This window comes from Haliotis cracherodii, unplaced genomic scaffold, assembly GCF_022045235.1.
Source record: "Haliotis cracherodii isolate W230 unplaced genomic scaffold, xgHalCrac1.p SCAF_45, whole genome shotgun sequence".
NCBI lineage: Eukaryota > Metazoa > Mollusca > Gastropoda > Lepetellida > Haliotidae > Haliotis > Haliotis cracherodii.
Window position 1 is genome coordinate 53,446 of NW_027266303.1, and position 22,555 is coordinate 76,000.

General features: G+C 39.8%; 2 protein-coding genes across 2 annotated transcripts; one reads left to right on the top strand and one right to left on the bottom strand.

Moving 5' to 3' along the window:
* Positions 1-13,015: 13,015 nt before the first annotated feature.
* On the bottom strand, positions 13,016-16,426 carry LOC139441822 (uncharacterized). The gene is made up of 6 exons (XM_071222578.1): positions 16,375-16,426; positions 15,304-15,666; positions 14,571-14,882; positions 14,004-14,081; positions 13,609-13,701; positions 13,016-13,269 (listed from the first exon to the last, which is right to left on the bottom strand). The coding sequence occupies exons 1-6, from the start codon at positions 16,424-16,426 to the stop codon at positions 13,016-13,018; spliced, it is 1,152 nt and encodes a 383-aa protein (XP_071078679.1).
* A 406-nt stretch (positions 16,427-16,832) lies between these two features.
* LOC139441823 (uncharacterized) lies at positions 16,833-20,338 on the top strand. Its single transcript, XM_071222579.1, has 6 exons — positions 16,833-16,928; positions 17,391-17,756; positions 17,990-18,289; positions 19,356-19,442; positions 19,662-19,763; positions 19,982-20,338. Exons 1-6 carry the CDS (start codon positions 16,877-16,879, stop codon positions 20,140-20,142), a joined length of 1,068 nt encoding a protein of 355 aa, XP_071078680.1. The 5' UTR covers positions 16,833-16,876; the 3' UTR covers positions 20,143-20,338.
* Positions 20,339-22,555: the final 2,217 nt, after the last annotated feature.

The following is a 22,555-nucleotide window of genomic DNA, read 5'->3' on the forward strand; positions in this document are numbered from 1 at the left end:
AATTGCATCACAATGCTTTGTAGACCATTGTGATGTCATTGTTACCATGAGGTCACAATGAAATGATATTTACTAATGGCTCTGCTACTGAAGAGGTTAGCAATACTTTTTACACTTAAATGTAAGTGTTAAATTTTAAATAGAATCTCACCCTGGTGTCTTTTGATATCAAGTATATTAACTCGTCGGATACCTAAAATGTATCACAATATATGGTCTTAGGAATCTCCAGTGCATCACAATATATCGTCTTAGGAATCTGCAGTGCATCATAATATATCGTCTTAGGAATCTGCAGTGCATCACAATATATCGTCTTAGGAATCTGCAGTGCATCACAATATATCGTCTTAGGAATCTGCAGTGCATCACAATATATCGTCTTAGGAATCTCCAGTGCATCACAATATATCGTCTTAGGAATCTGCAGTGCATCACAATATATCGTCTTAGGAATCTGCAGTGCATCACAATATATCGTCTTAGGAATCTGCAGTGCATCACAATATATCGTCTTAGGAATCTGCAGTGCATCACAATATATCGTCTTAGGAATCTCCAGTGCATCACAATATATCGTCTTAGGAATCTGCAGTGCATCACAATATATCGTCTTAGGAATCTGCAGTGCATCACAATATATATCGTCTTATGAATCTGCAGTGTATCACAATGTATCGTCTTAGGAATCTGCAGTGCATCACAATATATCGTCTTAGGAATCTCCAGTGCATCACAATATATCGTCTTAGGAATCTGCAGTGCATCACAATATATCGTCTCAGGAATCTGCAGTGTATCACAATGTATGGTCTTAGGAATCTCCAGTGCATCACAATATATCATCTTAGGAATCTGCAGTGTATCACAATATATTATGTCATGTGTTGTCTGTAGGACGAGGTACAGATTGTCGGAGTCCACATCGGGATAGTGACACGAGGGCTGACTGACAGGTTCTGAGCCTCTTAAAGACATCAAAATGCTATTTCTCAACATTTCCCCTTCCACATATTTACATTTTGTTGACAAGTCGAGATGGGTCCGGTTAGAGATTTCGTCATGCTTGGGAACAGATGGGAGTCTGATGGAGCCAGGTCAGGAGATAAGGGATGGGTGCTGAAGAAGGTCAAGTCCCACTCGTGGGTGGTAACCATGGTAATGACTGGGTTGTGCACTAGCGCATTGTCGTGATGGAAGAGCACACTTTTGATCAGGTTTCCACGTCTTATGCCACCCCGTGATTGCCCTAAACGTCCATCATTATATGCTCCGGTATTGTCTGGCCTTTTGGAAGACAGTCCACCATGATGACATCCTCGGCGTCCCAGCACCCGGAGGCCGTAACCTTTCCAGCTGATGGGACAGTCTTTGTCTACTTGGGTGGTGGTGATGTCAAATGCTTTCACTGATTTTATTGTTGTGAAGTGGCACGGACTTATATATAGTTTCATCTATAGTCACAAGTCGCTGCAGGAAACTTTCTGGATCAGCTTCCAACAGAGCTAGATTATAACGAGACATGTTGTGGCTGGGCCGTTTTTGATGAGATGGCTGAAACTGTGAAACCCAACGAGCTGACACTTTCTTCTTTGCCAAAGTTTCGGTCATAGTGGACTGTACTCTCTCATGAGAAATATGAAGCTCGGGTATTCGCCGGTCGGGCATCACCATATTGAGGATCTCCAGGATTATTCCTAGTGTTTCTGACGTGACCAGCTTTCCAGCACAGGTGTCATGTTCAAGACTCTCCCTGACACGCTAGCCAACTCTGCTGCCCACCTCATTACCGTGGCAGAGGTCGGGGCATCCTTCCGTCGTGTTGTATTCATATCTTCATGGGATTTGTTTGGTGTTACGCCCTTCAGGGCAGTACTTGAATCCTGTACGATCCTCAGGTTTGTCCATATTCCATAGACCCTTGCCTATTTTACTTATGTGTCACAACGAAACAAGTCGACTTAACGTTTTGTAGATATTCCTCTGTGACATCATGTAAAGTCCTCAACAAACGATTTCACTGTAACTCTATTCCTTGTCTGTGAGGCTCGGAGCCCATGTAAACCCTCGTATACACTGTGTCAATTATACAGACACCGGTTGCCTGGGCCACCTGAGAGCAGGCTCATAGAAATCGCTTTTAGGACCGATTTCTTCACCACAACGATGAACAATGTTATAACTGATCACTAATTACTTGTTAAATAGGAAAATATCTATTCTTGTAGAGGAGCACCATGGTTGATGACACAGGACTTTTGACATTGTGTTTAATACTGACATGTTTTCACATAATACATAACCAACTCTTTGGTTAGAAAGACTCATTTTGTTTGTTTTTGACAATGAGAGGAAATGATGATTGGCTGTCATCATAATATTTGTGTGCCTTAAAACCTTGTTTGAATGTTCAACTTCCATTTCAAGTGGGGCGGTCGGGTAGCCTAGTGGTAAAAGCGTTCGCTCGTCACGCAGAAGCCCTGTGTACGATTCCCGACATGGGTACAATGTGTGAAGCCCATTTCTTGTGTCGCCCGCCGTGATATTGCTGCGATATTGCTAAAAGCGGCGTAAAACCATACTCACTTACTCCAGTTAGAGTTGCACAATTAAGTTTTGAAGTGTATCAGGCAATATTGTCTGATGCATCAGCATTTGTTCCAGCATAATCGTGGAAAATTAATGGGTTTTGTTTTGTATAAAATCACACACACACACACATACACACACACACACACACACACACACACACACACACACACACACACACACACACACACACACACACACACACACACACACACACACACACACACACACTATATCTATATATCAATATAAAGAAATCCTGCAGGAAAATGCAATACAATGTTAATCATGTTAACAAAATGTTAACTTTATATTGTAGATACCCGTTGTAAACATTTGATTGGCATCGAAAGATAGGCACTTGTTCCAACATGTTGCAAGAAAAGTATATGACACAAGATATGAATTCGTCATGAATGTAAATATAAACATTTCTATCTTCTGCTTTTGTATTTGATCACGGACTACATCAGATAGAAACGCTACTTTTTAATTGGACGAGAGGTTGGTCACATGACCGCGAAATTGACATTCATACAGTTTGGCCCTGACTCAATAAAGGTTCATGCTCCAATGAACTCACACAAAGTTGCTTAAATATATAGCTTTATTAAACGAGACACGTGGGCCCCCACCAAAGAATCCAAACGAAGTGAGACAGTTTCTTGGATTTGCAGGGTATTATCGGAGATTTGTGCAGAACTTTGCTGCAGTCATCAAGCCCCTGTCAAGTCTTATGTCCCCACCAACGCAGACAAAGAGAACAAGAAAGAAATTGAGTCAACAACCATTGACATGTGGACCAGAGCTAGACAACGCATTACATTACTTGAAAGAACTTCTGGTTTCACCTCCTATTCTGGCCTATGCAGATTACAGTCTACCATATGAGCTCCATACAGATGCCAGCACACATGGACTTGGCGCTGTTCTCTATCAAGAGCAGGGTGGACAGAGACCAGTGATTGCGTATGCTAGTAGAGGACTGAACAAAGCTGAGAAGAACTATTCTGCACATCGTCTAGAGTCTCTAGCCTTGAAGTGGGCAATTACTGAAAAGTTCAACGATTGCCTCTATGGTACGAAGTTCAGAGTTGATACAGATAACAACTCGTTGACCTCATTCTCACTTCAGCAAAGCTTGATGCAACAGGACATTGGTGGTTAGCAGCCTTGGCACCCTATGACTTTGACATCAAGTACCGCCCAGGGATTAACAATGCAGATGCAGATGGTATGTCACGTTTACCAGGGATGACGACAAATGGAGACCAGGAGCATATGCTGGGTGAATCGGTAAAGGCTGTATGTAACATCATTCATGCCCAACCTTATGTGGAGAGTTTATGTATCCACGAAGAGAACCTCGACACTATTGGTGTCCCTTTAGCAAGGATGTCACATAGGGCCTGGAGGAAAGCGCAGTACCAAGATCCTATCTTACGACAATGGACAAGATGTTTACAGTCTGGCTACAAACCAAGGAGACATGATTTATGTGATTCCACTGCTCATTCAGCTTTGCTCAAGATGTCAAGTAATCTCCATCTTCGGCGGGGGATTATCTACAGAGAAGCAATAATCAACGGACAAACTAGACAACAGTTGGTATTACCGGAAGACCAATTCAAGATGCATTAGAAGGTCTTCATAACAACGTGGGTCATCCAGGAAGAGACAGAACCTTGGCACTCTTGAGAGACAGATTCTTCTGGCCAGGTATGTCTAAGGATGTTGATGACTGGATTAAGAATTGCAGAAGATGCATCTGTCGGAAGACTCCAACCAACCAGAGAGATCCACTCATTGGAATTGAGACTACTCAGCCACTAGAGCTGGTGTCCATGGATTTCTTGGACCTTGAACCATGCAAGGGAGGGAAACACAATGTGTTAGTTGTTACGGACCACTTCACTAGATATGCACAGGCATATATTACCAACAACATGACAGCCAAAGCCACCACTAAAGCCTTCTTTGACAACTTCATTGTTCTTTATGGGATTCCACAGCGGATACACTCTGATCAAGGTGTTAACTTTGATGGGAATCTCATAAAGGGATTGTGCTTACTTACTGGCATGAAGAAGTCCAGGACCACACCGTATCATCCCATGGGCAATGGCATGTGTGAGAGGTTCAATCACACTTTATGTGACATGTTGGGAACTTAATCACCTGACCAGAAGAGTGATTGGAAATCACGAGACAACTAGACAGTCATCATTATTTTTAATGTTTGGTAGAGAGCAACGTCTTCCTTTAGATTTTGCTTTTGGGCTAGAACTTGGATTGACACAGTCACTTGCAGAGTACACCAGATTACTCAGAGAAAGATTGAAGAAATCTTATGAAATGGCTGTGAAAGGCTACAACATTAGAGTGAGAGGAGCCACACCACAGACTGGAGACCGCGTTCTAGTGAAAATATTGGCATTTGATGGTAAACACAAGCTCTCAGATAAGTGGGAAGAAGATCCTTACATCATTCTGCAACAGCCCAATCAAGAAGTGCCCGTATGTTTAGTGCAGAAAGAGAATGGTGAAGGTCGACAGAGGACTTTACATAGGAATCTTCTCTTGCCTATTGGTGCTCTTCATGACCCTGGAGAGATTGAAACATCACATGAACCAGAGCCTATATCATCAAGACCTGTACCAAGGCCAAGACGATCTAAGCCACAACCAAAGCTAGAGACACTCCCAGATGAAGACACTAATCAGCAAGACATCATTGTAGAGATCCACACCCCAAATAGAGATGCTGCAGCTGCTGGTATCCCCACAGATAGCAATCAGGATGTTCCTGCAGGTGTGGACACTGCTACTCAGGCAAGTGGTGACGATCATGAGGCTGAGGCAGCAGTGGAGAACATTTCTGGTGATGACGGTCACATCCCAGGAGAGGGAGAAACAGAGGTAAATCCTATTGATGATGAAATGGATGAAGATGCTGGTGCTACTACTCCAGCTCATCACCAAGATGATGTCATTCCTAAAGCTGAAGATGAAACTAAAGATGATGATACTGTTCTGGATCAAGTTCCTTCAGCTGAAGCAGAACATGTTGACGAGATGAATGTCACAGGTGATGCTGTTCCTGATACAGATGGAGCTGATGTTGTTCCACGAGGGTCAACACGTGAGCGACACCCTCCAAGTTGGGTGCGTTCAGGGCAGTATGCGCTGAGTCATGCAGCAGTAGAGCCAGATTGGATGGTTAGGGTTCGTTACCTGGATCATTTAACGAGCGCTGGAACATTGGAACAGACTACAACGGACATCACGAAAGCATTTATATCTATTTTAACTCACCAAAACTCAGAATGACGAAGACGTCATTTCCGTGGGGAGGGAAAAATGTAGTAGTATGTAATTATGTACATATCATCAAGTGTATTTTAAGGTCACCTCTTATTTTAATACCTAATTTTTTGTCTACCCTTCAGTCTAACCTGCTTCACTAATACAATAGCACAGTCACCCATGCGCTTGCCTTCTCTATTGTTTCTATGGTAACTATTGTCTAGCCCCAGCCCCTTACTTCATTGACAGGGTGCATTATGGGACTGGTCAGTTTAAAGTCACACTTGTAGTTGACTATGTATGGAGACAAGTTGTCAGTCCATCGCTGAAATAATTGAGTCAATTGTCACAAGTTAGTCTGTTTGAATTGTGTATTTATGTGTTCTTATCTAGTGCTTTGAAGGGTTTGTTAAGGTGCATATGTTTGGTTTCTTAACTTCCTTTAATGATACTTATATTGTTAGGTGTGATAAATATATATCATATCAGTCATCGTATTCAGGTAAATGTAGTTAGGCTAAATTTGCTTAAATACTTTAAGTATGTAAGTATGTTTGTAATAGATAATCTTAACTAGCATTGCCATGTCGATATTACTTAACTTATTGTGTAACTAAACATAATGAGTACATTTACTGGAGCTATTTACCTGTAAATTAAAGTTCTGCACCTAACTGCACATGTATGAATGCATGTCTGTATGATGAGGTGAGTGATTAGAATATAATTTTAGGGTTATTGTATATACCTAAGGATGTAAACATATTGATGTAATATGTTACACTGTAATTATGTTATACAATGTATATATTTATGTTCAGGTGTGTACTGGTAAAGCAAATGTCTAATGTTGTGACATCATAGGGCACAGTGCCATACACCTGGTGAGGACATTTATATTTTCTATGTATTTATAGTGATATGTACTGAAATTGTGTGTTATGTATTAATGCATTTATCATTATTCTCCAATTATTGAGAAACTATGTTTGTCAATTTAATATATGATAAATATCCTGTAATATTTAGAGTACAGTAAGATAAAACTAATCATGCTAATTACGATGGATCGTAACAATGTATATGATCATATATAAGATTCTAATATTTGTTAATAAGTTATAATGAAATGATTTATTTGTATGTGTAGGTATTGTGCATTTATTAACTCTGTGTATTTATTTTCACAGGGCCTCTGTTTATTTATGCATTAAAACAACTGGCATCCACAAATCAGCCTGCGTTTAGTGATTCATTCACATAAACCACTCTGGTTACATGCAAATGCATTCATTGCTATAACAACCAAATGACCCGTTTGCAGCTTTTTGAAATGTAATGTCAGCTAGCAGGATCTTAAACTGGTTGCAGCATAATGCGATAAGGCTACCTGTACCTTTGATGGCGAACTGAGTTTATACTTTACATACGCCTTATTGTCCTTTGTACGATGCCCAATAGATAGCAGTCGTCTGGATAGAAAAACCCATAAAAAAGATCACGTCAAGTTATCTAATCATCTCTCTCTGTTCAGTGGTATTCAGACCGGGTCCTGTCTCGACTGATATTTCAGTCGGTTTCACATGTAACCTGCAGGATGCATGTAGTCAGGCTTGAGTTATCTCCCATTACACTATGAAACACTGAGTGCGTTCGATTGTGAAAATTTGAGTGACTTCAGTCAACCGAGGTTACCAGGGTTGACTAGAGTTAACCTGGGTTAACTAGTGTTAGTCAAGGATAACTGGGGGTAATATACGAAATAGAACGCGTAAAATGCAACCTTAGAATTAATAATGGCTTCCAGGAGACGGAGATACACAACAACCATCTACTATAACACACAACCATGAGAAGTTAACAAGCGTTTATTTTCTTGACAAAGCTGTCATTGTATCTTGTCTATTGAATGCATGTGTAGCCGGGCGTGGCATGGTATGTCCAGCCACCGGGTTGCTAGTTTAAACATGAGGCAGTTCTTTGATGATGATAATGTTTATTCTTTGTGTTTATCAGATGATGGGAGGGAAGCTTGAAATAGGAGAACCTCCCAGCAAAAATGTTCATGCCGAGGGCATGAGGAGGGCAGGTCAAAGGAAGTCAAGATGCTACATAGTGATATGGAGTGGTGGAAGTGACCTTTGATATTTGCATCTCTATCCGTACATGACCCCAACAGATATCGTTTTTATCCGTTGGCTTTATCCTGCCGAGAAACCTACCTATTGTATGATAAACAATCAATACCTTCTTCATTATATAACGCATTTTCTTTACCGATGACGTCACCTGGAGGCTGCTAACCAGAGTACCACATCCAGGGGTCCAGTAGGTATGGGCAACCTAGGTCAACCGAAGTAGGACGTATATGAGTTGCGCTAACATTGGTCAACCAAGGTTAATTTGGGTTATATCTTGGTCACGGGGGGTTCACCTGGATCGTCCAGTGTTTTCAAATCGAAGCACTGCACGTCACACGTCCATTGTATTGTTTAATCCCATATTTGAAAGCATACTAATTGTTTAATTACAGTACACACCATCCAAACTTCAATACTTAACAGCGATCAATAAAACTACACTAAAACTCTCCCCATCATTAGATGCATTAACCATAACGGCTACTACCCCTATAACCATGGACATATTCTAGCATACTGAGTTCGAATCCAAGTATATCCCTTTAACACAATGACCCATTGTTATAGATATAAATGTAACCATGTATACGTGTGTATCTGTATGCGTGTGCGATACTATATATATGTACATGTGTACATGTGTGTGTGTGTGTGTGTGTTATTCTAATTACTTGTATATAACCTCTCTGCACTGGGACCGCCTCCGTGGTCTTGTGGTAGAGCGTCCGCCCGGAGAGCGGAAGGTCCAGGGTTCGATCCCGGGCCGCGTCATACAAAAAGACGTTAAAAGATTGTACTTGTTGTTACCCTGTCTGGCGCTCGGCATTAAGGGGCTAAAACAAGGACTGGTCGGCTCAGAGTCAGTATACTGTGTCTGAGTGGGGTATTCATGTTAAACTGCGGCATGGTATCTCAGTGGGCTAGCACTATAAATCGGCATCAGTCCGGACTAGTACAAGCAGCCACACACACACATACACGTGCATGCACGTCGCTATATAAGTGCAATAATCTTGGACGCGACGTTAAACCCAATTTCACCTCACCTCACCTCTCTGCACTGTACATTTATTCTGCACTATTATCATTCACATATGACAATGTAATGAAATGTATGTGGGAGAAGGCCTTGTAAGTGTGTCACTTGAGCCTAATCCATTTAATTTCTTGAAATAAAATCAAACCAACTGTTGGCTTTAGATGGTCATTTAGTATACATTCAGTAAACAAATATGTTTTCTTTTCCAAGTTTAAAACCTCGACACATTTTCTTAACATTGATGATTTTTAACAACTGTTAGATCACCCTATTATATTTGTCTGGTAATTTCATAGGTTTCGAGCATGTAAATTTGCAAGTGAACACAGTATTGTTTACAGGTATCTTTGCAAACTGTGTTGTGTCATTACGCCCTGGGCCCGCCTGCACAAAACACACTTTGTTACCATCAATTAAAGACAAAATACAAAATCGTAACAAAGCCCTCTCCATAATTATTCATCGGAAATGTCTGTCAAAAGCAGAGTCGATTGTATGATTCCTACTATGAATTGAGCATGTGTTTATGAATCACTTTCAAATAGTGATGATACCAGATGTTCGCGTAAAGGTGAGCGTATCCTGTCCCACTGTTGTGACCTGTCTCAAACACATGCAAAGGCAAGTCAATTGTTCACCTGAACAGTCAAACCCCCAAATTCACAAAAAACATGTTTTCAATGATGAAGTCTAGCATTTTACATGAAAACCTGAAATGAGCCACCTTGAACTGATAATTGCAAAGTTATCAACGATTTCAAAGGAATAACATAAATCGTCGATAAGTCGTTACTAATGGTGAGAATTCTGTAACGCTGACGTAATGTATCCATAGATAGACGGTGCAAGTGTATAGGAGTAACAAAGCGAGTGGGTGAAGTACTGTTTAAGGAAGCACATCACTACTGCATACATTCAACCCACTCAGACATGCTAGACCTGCATCGCTTCGGGCTGTCGAATACCAGATTAGCTCTAATTATATTTAAGTTTGTCAAAACCACACCATGCTCATGGATTCGAATCCCTGTTTGTCAGCATCATACCATGCTCGTGGGTTCGAATCCCAGTTTGTCAGAACCATGCCATGCTCATGGGTTCGAATCCCACTTTGGGATGTTGAGCAATATTCAAGCAGCTCCAGCCTTTGGTGTCTTCATTTCACATTTTTTTAGGTACAATCGATCATGTCATTTCTACCAAGATTTCAAAAAGTGCCATACAACACTTGCTCAGAAGATGTTTAACCAAGGTTAAGACATGCATGACGTCATTGAAGCTTTTAAAAAGTTTTAAGAAAGACATTTCCATATTTGAGGCGTCAGTGACAAAAATCATGCCCGATGCAATTCCCTAGTTTGACTTGCCTTTACATGTGTTTGAGACAGGTCACAACAGTGGGGCAGGATACGCTCACCTTTACGCGAACATCTGGTATCATCACTATTTGAAAGTGATTCATAAACACATGCTCAATTCATAGTAGGAATCATACAATCGACTCTGCTTTTGACAGACATTTCCGATGAATAATTATGGAGAGGGCTTAGTCGCGATTTTGTATTAAGAGTCTATAATCGATTGTAACAAAGTGTGATTTGTGCAGGCGGGCCCAGGGCGTAATGACACAACACAGTTTGCAAAGATACCTGTAAACAATACTGTGTTCACTTGCAAATTTACATGCTCGAAACCTATGAAATTACCAGACAAATATAATAGGGTGATCTAACAGCTGTTAAAAATCATCAATGTTAAGAAAATGTGTCGAGGTTTTAAACTTGGAAAAGAAAACATATTTGTTTACTGAATGTATACTAAATGACCATCTAAAGCCAACAGTTGGTTTGATTTAAACATATTTTATTGCAAGAAATTAAATGGATTAGGCTCAAGTGACACACTTACGAGGCCTTCTCCCACATACATTTCGTTACATTGTCATATGTGAATGATAATAGTACAGTGCAGAGAAATTATATACAAGTAATTGGAATAACACACACACACACACACACGCGCGCGCGCGCGCGCGTACCCATGTACATATATACAGTATAACACACGAATACACATACACACGTATACATGGTTACATTTATATCTATAACAATGGGTCATTGTGTTAAAGGGATATACTTGGATTCGAACTATAGGGTTAGAAGCCGTTATGGCTGATGCATCTAATGATGGGGAATGTTTTATTGTAGCCTTATTGATTGATGTTAAGTATTGAAGTTTGGATAGTGTGTACTGTAATTAAACAATTATTTTGATTTCAAATATGGGATTAAACAATACAATGGACGTGTGACGAGCAGTGCTTCGATTTGAAAACACTGGACGATCCAGGTGAATCCCCCGTGACCATGGTATAACCCAAATTAACCTTATCACAACTCATATACGTCCTACTTCGGTTGACCTAGGTTGCCCATACCTACTGGACCCCTGGGTGTGGTACTCTGGTTAGCAGCCTCCAGGTGACGTCATCGGTAAAGAAAATGCGTTATATAATGAAGAAGGTATTGATTGTTTATCATACAATAAGTAGGTTTCTCGGCAGGATAAAGCCAACGGATGAAAACGATATCCGTTGGGGTCATATGCTGATAGAGATGCAAATATCATAGGTCACTTCCACCACTCCATATCACTATGTAACATCTTGACATCCTGCTCTCCTCATGCATTCGGCATGAACGCTTTTGCTGGGAGGTTCCCCTATTTCAAGCTTCCCTCCTATCATCTGATAAACACAAAGAATAAACGTTTTCATAATCCAAGCAGCTCAGTGGCTAGACATACCTTACCACGCCCGGCTACACATGTATTCAATAGACAAGATACAATGACAGCTTTGTAAAGAAAGTAAACGCTTGTTAACTTCTCATAGTTGTGTGTTATAGTAGATGGTTGTTATGTATCTCCGTCTCCTGGAAGCCGTTATTATTTCTAAGGTTGCATTTTACGCGTTCTATTTCGTATACTACCCCCAGTTATCCTTGATTAACACTAGTTAACCCAGGTTAACTCTAGTCAACCCTGGTAACCTCGGTTGACTGAAGTCACTCAAATTTTCACAATCGAACGCAGTCAGTGTTTCATAATGTAATGGGAGATAACTCAAGCCTTACTACATGCATCCTGCAGGTTACATGTGAAACCGACTCAAATATCAGTCGAGACAGGACCCGGTCTGAATACCACTGAACAGAGAGACGATTAGATAACTTGACGTGATCCTTTTTATGGGTTTTTCATCCAGACGACTGCAATCTATTGGGCATCGTACAAAGGACAATAAGGCGTATGTTAAGTATAAACTCAGTTTTCCATCAAAGGGACAGGTAGCCTTATCGCATTATGCGGCAACGAGTTTAAGATCCTGGTAGCTGACATTTTATTTCAAACAGCTGTAAACGGGTCATTTGGTTGGTATAGCAATGAATGCGTTTGCATAGTTAGCTCTCTTATATAAGCCCTGGGCACGGTTATAAAAGAGAAGTAGAAGAACAGGACCCGATTCATTCATATTTTTAATCTGTCGTGGCATGACAGATTAACTGTAGTCATATAAATGAATTGGTGTTCCTTTTAGCATCTTTTTAGCAGTATATATTAATCAATGAACGAATGACACTATTCCTGAGCAATTTTGTAAAAAGAGTACAAGGGCGATATCTAAACACCTGCGACTCTCCTTTTGTTAAAACATGTATGAATACCGTGTGGCACATGTCAAAATTGAGAACAAGAAAACTCTAATGTGGAGAACCACTACATGTTGAGACCAATTTCTACTTGTATCGGGATTGTAAACGTTACAGCCGCGTTTTCTTCACCCACTCGCCAACGACATATGTGCTTAGGTAACAACCATGTTGACAGCTTAAATGTATTTGTTGGAATATGTACACACTATTAACAATGTTCTTGTCTAATCAATCTCATCGTATACAGGTTCAATATTCTGTGACACGCTGCTGTCTGCAGAGTGTTGAGGATGAAGATAGGCAGTTTCATGACATCCTGTTTCATCATATCCTCTGTGCTGGTTAGGAAGTGGACGAGTTCTGTTTCGGGATTGAAGGACCATTACTCTTCGTCTTGTACGGTCGGTACGGGCCCTTTCACCTCCTTTCGAAAAGTGAGAGTTCTTTGAAGGATGGTTGTGACATTTACATTTCCGATCTAGAAATAAAAGCGAACAAGTTGTTATTTCAAGTCACCGTGATAATCACTACCATTAAGGCAAGGATGTTTGATGTGCATGTACCATTGCTCTTAACAAAAGTGTAGCGTTACATAATATACTTTTTCAAGACATACTGCATTTCAAGAGAACACTTACTATTTTTTCCACAAACAGGCCTAATTAAGATTTGTAGTTATGTATCTTTCAAAAGAATTCCAGGCTGCTCCAGAATTCCAAACGGCATATCAAGAAGTATGGTTTCAATGTAAAGTGTTTACGCTCAACGATTGTGTATCCAGGATTTACAATGAAAAGACACTATGAAACAAATTTACCTGATAAGAAGAGATAGAGTAGCGTGAATACCAGGGCAACAGCAAACGCCGACACAAGAACATATAGCACCATCATTCCTATCCCTGCTCTTTCTGTTAAAGTTAACAGTAATAGACATTAGAATGTACGATAATGCTACATAGGGGTATATATCTTACGAATTTACATTGTATGTATCTGCATGTAATTAACATTGACAGCTTTAGACAAAGATCTTAATGGTCCTGTTTGTCCTACCAAACAACATCAGTCAATTCAGGTATAAATTGTACGAAAACAGAATTAATGTTGATATGTTTTACTCAGGATATTTTGAAGAATCAGATTCAAGAGTTATCTAAGCTGAATCTTGGAGTGACTGCTCAAGATACATATACGGTATTCTTCAACCTACCTGGTGGCGTGGTGTTCCTCGAGGAGACAAGTGTCATGTTGGTCAATGGAACATTGGTTGTTTTATTCATTGGCAGGCCTGAAAGTGTATAAACTGCAAAGTGCACAAAATTGACATTGCTGAAATCTGTTTTATTTAAAAAAATATTTGGGTCATAGTTTTAATTACAAAAATATTAGTTTTTGCAGCTGTAGCTGAAAATAAACGCCGACAAAGGTACATATAGTACCATCATTCCTATCCCTTCTCTTTTGTTAACGTAAACATAAACACGAGAATGTACGATGATGTGAGAAAAAGAATTGTGCCCAAACATTCTTGACAAATAATAATGCTTCAAATTGTTGAAAAAAAGAAATTGTGTACCACAAAAATGAAATTGTTTTGCAAAAGTTTATTTAGGAAAAAATATTTTGGCTCAAATTTTTAATTACAGTTGGTTATGCAGCTGTAGCTGAAAATAATATCCAACCCCTACCCACACCAACACCCACACAACACATCCCCCCCCCCCCCTCCACACCCACACACCCCCAACCCCACCCATATATCAGCTCGGTTCCTTACCGTTCACGCCATGAGGGTTTGATAGGTTTAATGTTATATGTTTTACGAATCCTCCAGTGTGACATGTAAGACGACATCCTGAGCCTTGCATGGTTACAGTGTACAACACTGAACTTATACACATGTATATACATTCAGATTCGTTGTATGTGCAGTTGTTCAGTTCTGTGTGCTCGTTTTCATTTGGCGCAGACCACGACCAGAAGGCTTGATGTGAGTTCAGGAGCACATAGCAAGTGATGTTAACCACTTCCCCGTCAGTGTAGGCCGGCGTGTCCGGTGTCAGTATGAGGAACATGCCCCTGGGTTCACCTGGACGGAAATGGAAGTTTCACTTTCATGCATGTGTCTTTGAGTATTTATAATCACATGACAGATTATTATTGTGTATGTAGATATGTATTATCATGACGGTTCATCCATTTAGGGTTTGGAAGTCATGTTTTACGAAGGAATTGTTATGTCATAGTCATAAAAAAATATTTTTTCGCTGTTCTGTAATGTCTCAATGCGATATTCGGTACATACCAGCAATATTAATAGGATGTTAAATACATTCGATGGCTTTAATAACACCGGTGCAGAACAGAGGCTACTTGCACTACACACGTAGGCCTAACTCCGTTACATTGGGTGTGTATGTTACCAGTACCAAGATGTATTCAAACCTTATAGCAAGGAAAATACCAATGCGATCAAACACATAATCAGAGACAGCAATGGGAACACTGACCTTTGATTTCCAAACGAGATGTAACCGGTCCCATAGTCGTAGCTATACCCAAACGTTTTACTGCCATGATGCAAGAGTAATTTCCCCTGTCAAGACACGTGACTTTATCCAGGAATAGTTGGAGGAAAACAGCGGATGAAGATATTGTTGTCACGAACCCAGTGATGTTATACTTTCGTTCCGTCAACTCTTCAATTCTATCCTGCAATAAAACAACAACGGTCGCCTCTCCTTTTTTAAGCATTATAGAGTAGACCTTCTCCGTTCTCGCGAGTATCAGATCGAGGCTACATCGTAGAGTCGCGTGGCGTGAACTTTCAAGACGAATTGTTTTCGGCAGGATATCAAGTTGAATATGGCATCCTGGCATAAAAGGAATGAAGTTGGATCATGACAATGTGCTTGTAATATCAATAAGAAACATGTTATATTGTTGTAATGAGCATAGCAGGCATTAAACGAAGTCCATTCATATGACATCACAAATAAAAGGAAAGATAAAGAATCATATTATGGAATTAATGGAATGAATATATTCAATTCGGTTTATTTCGTAAGTGTAAGCCAACGGCCCATAGTTACATTTGTATTACAATGGACGTGATGTACTCAGATCTTATTATGCTGACAATAATGAGGAAGTTCACATCATTCCTTTAATTCCATTACATACATGTAATCCTATCGATTCTACAATATAATTCCATATAACGCAATCCATATAATTTTAACATCAGTTTTGCCTTTTACTTCCAATGGAATCTGTTTAGGCGGATAATCGAGACTGGTTATTCTCTGGTGTTGACGTTATATATTTACCAATATATCCATATTATAATACTAGGCATATATACATTATACAAGGTGTGCCATGAAACACACGGCATAATATTTCAAATATTATGTAATTGTGTAATTGACTGCATACAACGTTGTGTCTAGCAACACTAAATTAAACAAACGCACATCAAGTTTACACAACATGATCTGTCAAAAATACTGTTCCAATCGCCGTTAAACCAAATTCACTCACATGACCAACAGACTCTGGTGCCAATAGGTAAAACTTACCACACAACCGACCCAATAACGCAAAAAGTATCATCCGAGGTAACAAAATCATTTCGCTGCTTGTACTGGAAATGTACACTACGCGTTGTAAGCCGGGATATGCAGCAGGGTATAATTGTCTGGGGAACTATATCATGACACATAGCCGGAAAGAAAACATAAATGATTAATATTTTGTTACGACCAGTTTTAGTCATCATTACCGTGTGTGTGTGTGTGTGTGTGTGTGTGTGTGTGTGTGTGTGTGTGAGTGTTGCTCTCTCTGTCTAGAGAAAAATACTTTGACTCATTTCCGTGTAGGCCTAGAGCATATCAAGAGGCACTCATAAATGCACACTCGTATTTTCTGTTATTGTCATTCCGCCCGTCAGCCATATTGCGCCAATTCAAATTGACGTATTACACACAAGGTAAAAATAGATTGCCAGCTACGCAGAAAGGTACTGCGCGATCATACACAGCATCGAACGACGAGAGCTGCAACGAAACATAGAGCTTCAATATGGGACGACTTACGGTGTACTTGGTGTTTGTAATCCTTGTCCAGCGGACATGTAAGTAGTTTAGGTATACTAGTATCCCATTGTTATATCTAGCAGTGTTTTTTTTATTTTAATATGTAGTTTTGTCTAAGTATGTCCATGCAAATGAACGCTATTTTCGGTTTTGCAGTGCGTTAATCATTTGAACATGAATCCTTGGGAATGTGTTACATGATGGAGCAAATCTGTTTCTGGTGTGAATGAGTAGACTGCATATCACCGTGGCCTGTATTTGTAACAACAGGATTATGGGGGTGATGTAGTGGAGCGTTCAAAGGCTCAATGTGCTGCTTTAATACTATTACTATGCTGACATCATTGACGAAACTGTATTCATGCTTGTGTGGATAATTGCCTCAATATGTAGTCAAAGGTTATTGTTGTGTAATTGACTTTGAAGGAGGTTGTCTTTGCATGGTGTCTGTGTCGAATGTTGATGTTTCAATCTTTAACATAGAAACATTTTTGTTTCAGATTGTACCATAGACTTAACGGTAAACCCGGAAGTGATCACGCCTACTAATGTTGTACCTGTCAGTATCCGGTGTAGACTTAATTTGCTCTTCCCAGAAGTTGTAAGGGTATATTCCATCATGATCAGAAGAAAGGAGACTACGCTTGCTGTGGCATTTACAGACCGCAAGACTCAGATGTATGATAAAAGATTGAAGGACATCGCTGTGGTGAATTCGTCACTCACAACGCCAGAAGCCTACTTGCAGCTAACATTGCCCGATGTGACTTGTGATGACATTGGTGATTACTCGTGCATTATGGCCGTCAGAACACAACACTCCAGCATGAACTCTGGATCCGTCACAGTATATCTGAAGATGAAAGGTATACTGTGATAGCTCGTACAACAAACAACTCTCTCTCTCTCTCTCTCTCTCTCTCTCTCTCTCTCTCTCTCTCTCTCTCTCACTGATTCTCTCTCTCTGATTCTCTCTCTCTCTATCTCTCTCTCTCTCTCTCATTCTCTCTCTCTCATCCCCCCCCTCTCTCTCTCTCTCTCTCTCCCTCTCTCTCTGAATGTACGGATGGCGTTAATGACTAAAGATATAATGTTTCAGGTAACGTATGTCCATACATGGACAGCCTCGTTCACCCAAGACACGAACACCGACCCGGGGACGTGGTGAGAGTAACATGCTTCATGCTGATGAAACATGAAACATCAGGTTGGATCTGGTCCACAGCAGATAATCACACAGTTGTCAGTTCCCGAGAAGAATGTGCCTCAGAAGGCGAGATGTTCAATTGTTCAAGCTTTCTCCTGCATCACGTTACGAAGAGCTCATCTTTGATCTGTCGACTAAAGAATTTCTCAAGGAGCGTTAGAATTGATGTTACAGGAGAACTTCCCACTACAGGTACCCATGTTATTCTGTAAATATTGCGGGGGCACGGGTGGCCCAGTCGTCTAAGGCGCCGCGATTCGCTGTGCAGAATTGCGTCCCTTGGGCACGCCAGAAACCTATGATTGTGGGTTCGAATCCATGTTCGCCCCAATTATATTTCTAGGTGTGTCAGCACCATACCCGTGCTCGTGGGTTTCACCGAAGTGGTAAACGTCTTAGACCTGCATCACTTCGGGCTTTCCCCCCACATTAAGCTGATACGCCGTGATATAACTGGAATAATGTTAAAATGGCGTTAAACCCAACTCACTCACTCACTCACTCACTGTAAATATTGCATCACTGTGTTGGGTTCAGCGATGCTTCGCCTAAAAGGGAAATGTTGTTCGGGCACAGACACTTCACTTTAAATCCACATATTATCGGTCGGACCCTTATGCTTATGAATGCAGCATGAATTTCTGCTGGGATTGCAACATCAAAAAGGGTAATTTGGCCAAGATATTTCACTTATGCTTCAGGTATGTCGATGATCTGATATCGTTCAATAACCAGCAAATAGCCAATTCCCACCTGAACTAGAAATATCAGGGAGACCGCTTCATCTGTTTCATATTTAGACCTATGCAGAAAGATTTAGTGTGAGTAAACACTACTGCAAGATTATATGACAAGTTGTTTGATAAGGGTTATAACATTCAAGGCCTCAGTAAAACTTTTTTGTTTAAATTTGAAGCATCAGTCACAAACGTTATGTCCGATGCAATTTCCTATATTGACTTATACCATATATTCCCGTGTTTTGTTGGGTCAGCAATTGACCTGCCTTTGCATATGTTTGTGACGGGTGCCACTGGTGGGGCAGGATACTCTGCCCTTTTCGCGAACACCTGGTGTCATCACTATTTGAAAGTGATTCAAAAACACATGCTCATGATATAGTCGGAATCCTACAATCGACAGCAGAGATTTTTTTATGAACATGGAAAGGGTTTCGTAGGTTTAGAATAATTTCTATTAAATGTAGCATAATCTTTACAATATGCTATTTCATAAATGTTTATATCCATCTGTGCAGATCCAAGATCCACGGCATTTTTTGAAGAGGCAAATAAAGACTATTTTAGGATTGGTGAATTTCCTGAAGAGCACAACACAATATCCGGTATACCTTTTATACATATTTAACTCACCTGACAAGGTTATGCATTTTTGTAAGGAAAATGTCTGACTGAATGCCATTTGTGCCTTTCGCCAATATACATTTTGCTATGTTGCTTTTATTTGCATGGACAGTTCCAATTATTATAATATAAAAATACAAAGTTGGAGCGTGATGGCCAGCTGATTATTACAATCTGAGATGTCTTTTTCATTTATTTAGAAGGGGACGGCATGTCGTGGCTCCAGTTTATGATCCTGCTTACCTGCCTCTCGTGTGAAGTGATGTTGGTGGTAATCCTACAGAAATATTGGAAGACCATAGGTATGTTATGTACGTAGCGAGTATCTAAGAACACATTCTTGTGGTATTCATGCTATAGTGTTGCTCAATTCTCATCTTTCCACCTGTCTTATTGTTTGTGTTGAATACATAAGTATTAAAATATTGGGAAAATATTTCAAGAGTATTCTTGTTATGATAATAATAATGATCATAACAATAGCAATAATTAAAACACATATTTTATTTATTATGTAAAGGTAACAGAAGACACTCTCCGAATAAGGAAGATCACACCAGGAACAAGGACAACCTACACCAATCGAATTGTCCTAAATTGTTTGACACAGAACATAAAGTGATTACAGGAAATATGTACAAGCCCCTGATGTGTTCACAAACTAGTGAAGACAACACGTGATGTCTACTTGACACTGACCGCCTACTGTGATGCTTTTCCATTTCATTTATTTTTTGTGGTTTAGTGCAGAAAGTGTGGGGATGTGAGTATGAATAAGTGTCTGAAAGAAATCTGAGTGCAATTAGTAACTTTTCTGTGTCTTTCTGTCGCTACCCTGTGTGCCTGAAGATATATGTAACAGTATAAACGGTGATGATTTCTGTAACAATAAAAGATTATAAGAAATTTTAAGAAAATGTCTTGTTTTTTCCTGATTAATTTTTATTGAAACTCCAGGTTATAGAATTATGACCTTGAAATACATCTCCATAATCATAAGAAATAACTGCTAAAAGCAGAGTCCATTGTACGATTCCGACTACATGACGAGCATGTGATTATTAATCACTATCAGATAGTAATGATACCAGGTGTTCGCGAAAGGGGGAGCGTACCATGCCCCATCGGTGGCACCTGCCACAAACACATGCAAAGGCAAGTCAATTGTTCAACTGAAAAACACGGGAATCCACTTTGTATTAACTCCACTTGTGTCAAATACTTTCTCCGACTACAAAGAAAGTCCTTCCTTGATTTTAAGCTTGCCAAAGGGGTTTGGTGGTACATTTGCTGGTTCCAGCAATATATCTCTCTCTGTGCGGATCTTATGGTGCTTTGGAAGCAAGTTCATAGGTGGAATTGACAAGTCTTCGGGTTTTAGAGTCAAGTCAAGAGTTGATAGTATGTACTGATGGATTATGCGAATTTCTTCCTATGGCTTCTTAGAAGATTCTTATTCACGTATTTTGTTGAAAAATAAGTGTGAGATGCGTATGTATCACTATTCGATAATCATTACTAAACAATTGCTTCTAACTCTTATTCTTATGATAATTGAAATACTCTTGTGTTTTTTATTGTTGAAAGGCTCTTTAGACTTCCCTAAACCTTTCACCATACCTGTATTCCCCCTTTTTAATCAATTCTCAAAGAGACGTATTCAATGAGAGAGAGATATCAATGTCAATTTTAAGGAACCTTCATCTCTACAGACTCGAGTGAAAATTAAATGTGATCATATAAATAACTGATCATGAAAAATAATAATGACGAAATGGTTTACATGACTTTCTAATTATCTACGAAACAACACACAGAGATGTAATGCATATTTGGGTAAAAATGAAACGTCGCGCCTCGCTATTTCCTATAATAAAGATAAAGGTGACAAAAAAGACGATTCATACTGTATCAAAAGCATTTGTCCATGAATCACTATCAAGACTATTGTACAAATTTGATGGAGAATGACAATAACCAGACATTTCACCACGACCCGTGCAAAGAACCAAAACATTATTCAGGTAAAATTTATTTTTTAAAGAGTAAGATATTTGGAAAGAAATTTCTTCATCAAAGTAACATGTAGATTTCTTTAATCTTTAATAAGGTTTTGATTATATGCTTCTTCAGAACCAAAATAGCAGAATTCACAGTATGATCATGGTCACTGTTGTCTATTACAGTGTATATGTGTGGATGTAAACACACAGACATACACACATACACACACACGCTCTCAGCGAATATCTGATGTTTCATGATGTTCATGTACACGTATATACTTGAAGCGATGTTCATAGATTGTTCGAGAAACTAAAAGTTACGCCTCTATACACCTAATTTCCGAGAAGTCGTAGTTTGCCTGGTAATGGATTAAATGGGAACAAGCAGTAGTGTCAAACCTTTCAGAATGTTCACAAAGCGATAAAAATGCAGTTAACGCAATTGGAATGTTGGAGCATTCACTGCCTTTTGTGTTTGTGTAGCCATGGGTGTGTGTTCACAAAAGCAGGGCGTGTGTACGGCATGAATTGCCGTAAAGCGATACATTAGCTATTCAGTCACTCAGCATGTGACATATGCATGCATCCTCAATAGCATGATAGATTTGTATTGCGCCGCATTCAGCTTATTTAACGACGGCTAAGGAATGTACTACTGACAGGTCAACTTTCAAAATCAATTTCAGAGAGAAATATTTACCGAGATCGTATGCATGCATGCATTACTTAATTGATAAATTTGCTGTTCCTTGGAAGGTTCTAGCTGTATAAGATCATATGTCAGAACGAGATCTCGCGAGGTATCGCGGTGTTAAGCGAGGATGCGAGATTGCGAGGATAACGAATTGACCCAGTCAACGGAATAAAATCAAGAAGGCCTGGCACAGAAATGTGAGTTCCAAGGTTACTACCTAGTCTTGGTATCATGGTGTATTTTGATAAGTATTAGTGACATCAATATCAATTGATGTCCAGTCGTCGAGGGAGCAAAGAGGTCTTCCCTCGGCTGCGTTGTGACAAAAAAGTTACATTGTTACAAAAGTTACAAGTGTCCACTTCACACCCCAGGTGTGTGCTCGAGATAGGTG

Bases quoted from the DNA above. Each gene is read 5' to 3' on its own strand.
- LOC139441823 (XM_071222579.1), top strand. From the start codon at position 16,877: ATGGGACGACTTACGGTGTACTTGGTGTTTGTAATCCTTGTCCAGCGG. The intron at 18,290-19,355 runs GTACCCATGTTA...CCATCTGTGCAG, and splicing joins AGGAGAACTTCCCACTACAG to ATCCAAGATCCACGGCATTT. The intron at 19,443-19,661 runs GTATACCTTTTA...TCATTTATTTAG, and splicing joins AGAGCACAACACAATATCCG to AAGGGGACGGCATGTCGTGG.
- LOC139441822 (XM_071222578.1), bottom strand. From the start codon at position 16,426: ATGATTTTGTTACCTCGGATGATACTTTTTGCGTTATTGGGTCGGTTG. The intron at 14,883-15,303 runs GTCAGTGTTCCC...ATTTCCGTCCAG, and splicing joins ATCTCGTTTGGAAATCAAAG to GTGAACCCAGGGGCATGTTC. The intron at 13,702-14,003 runs GTAGGTTGAAGA...TAACTTTAACAG, and splicing joins GAGGAACACCACGCCACCAG to AAAGAGCAGGGATAGGAATG.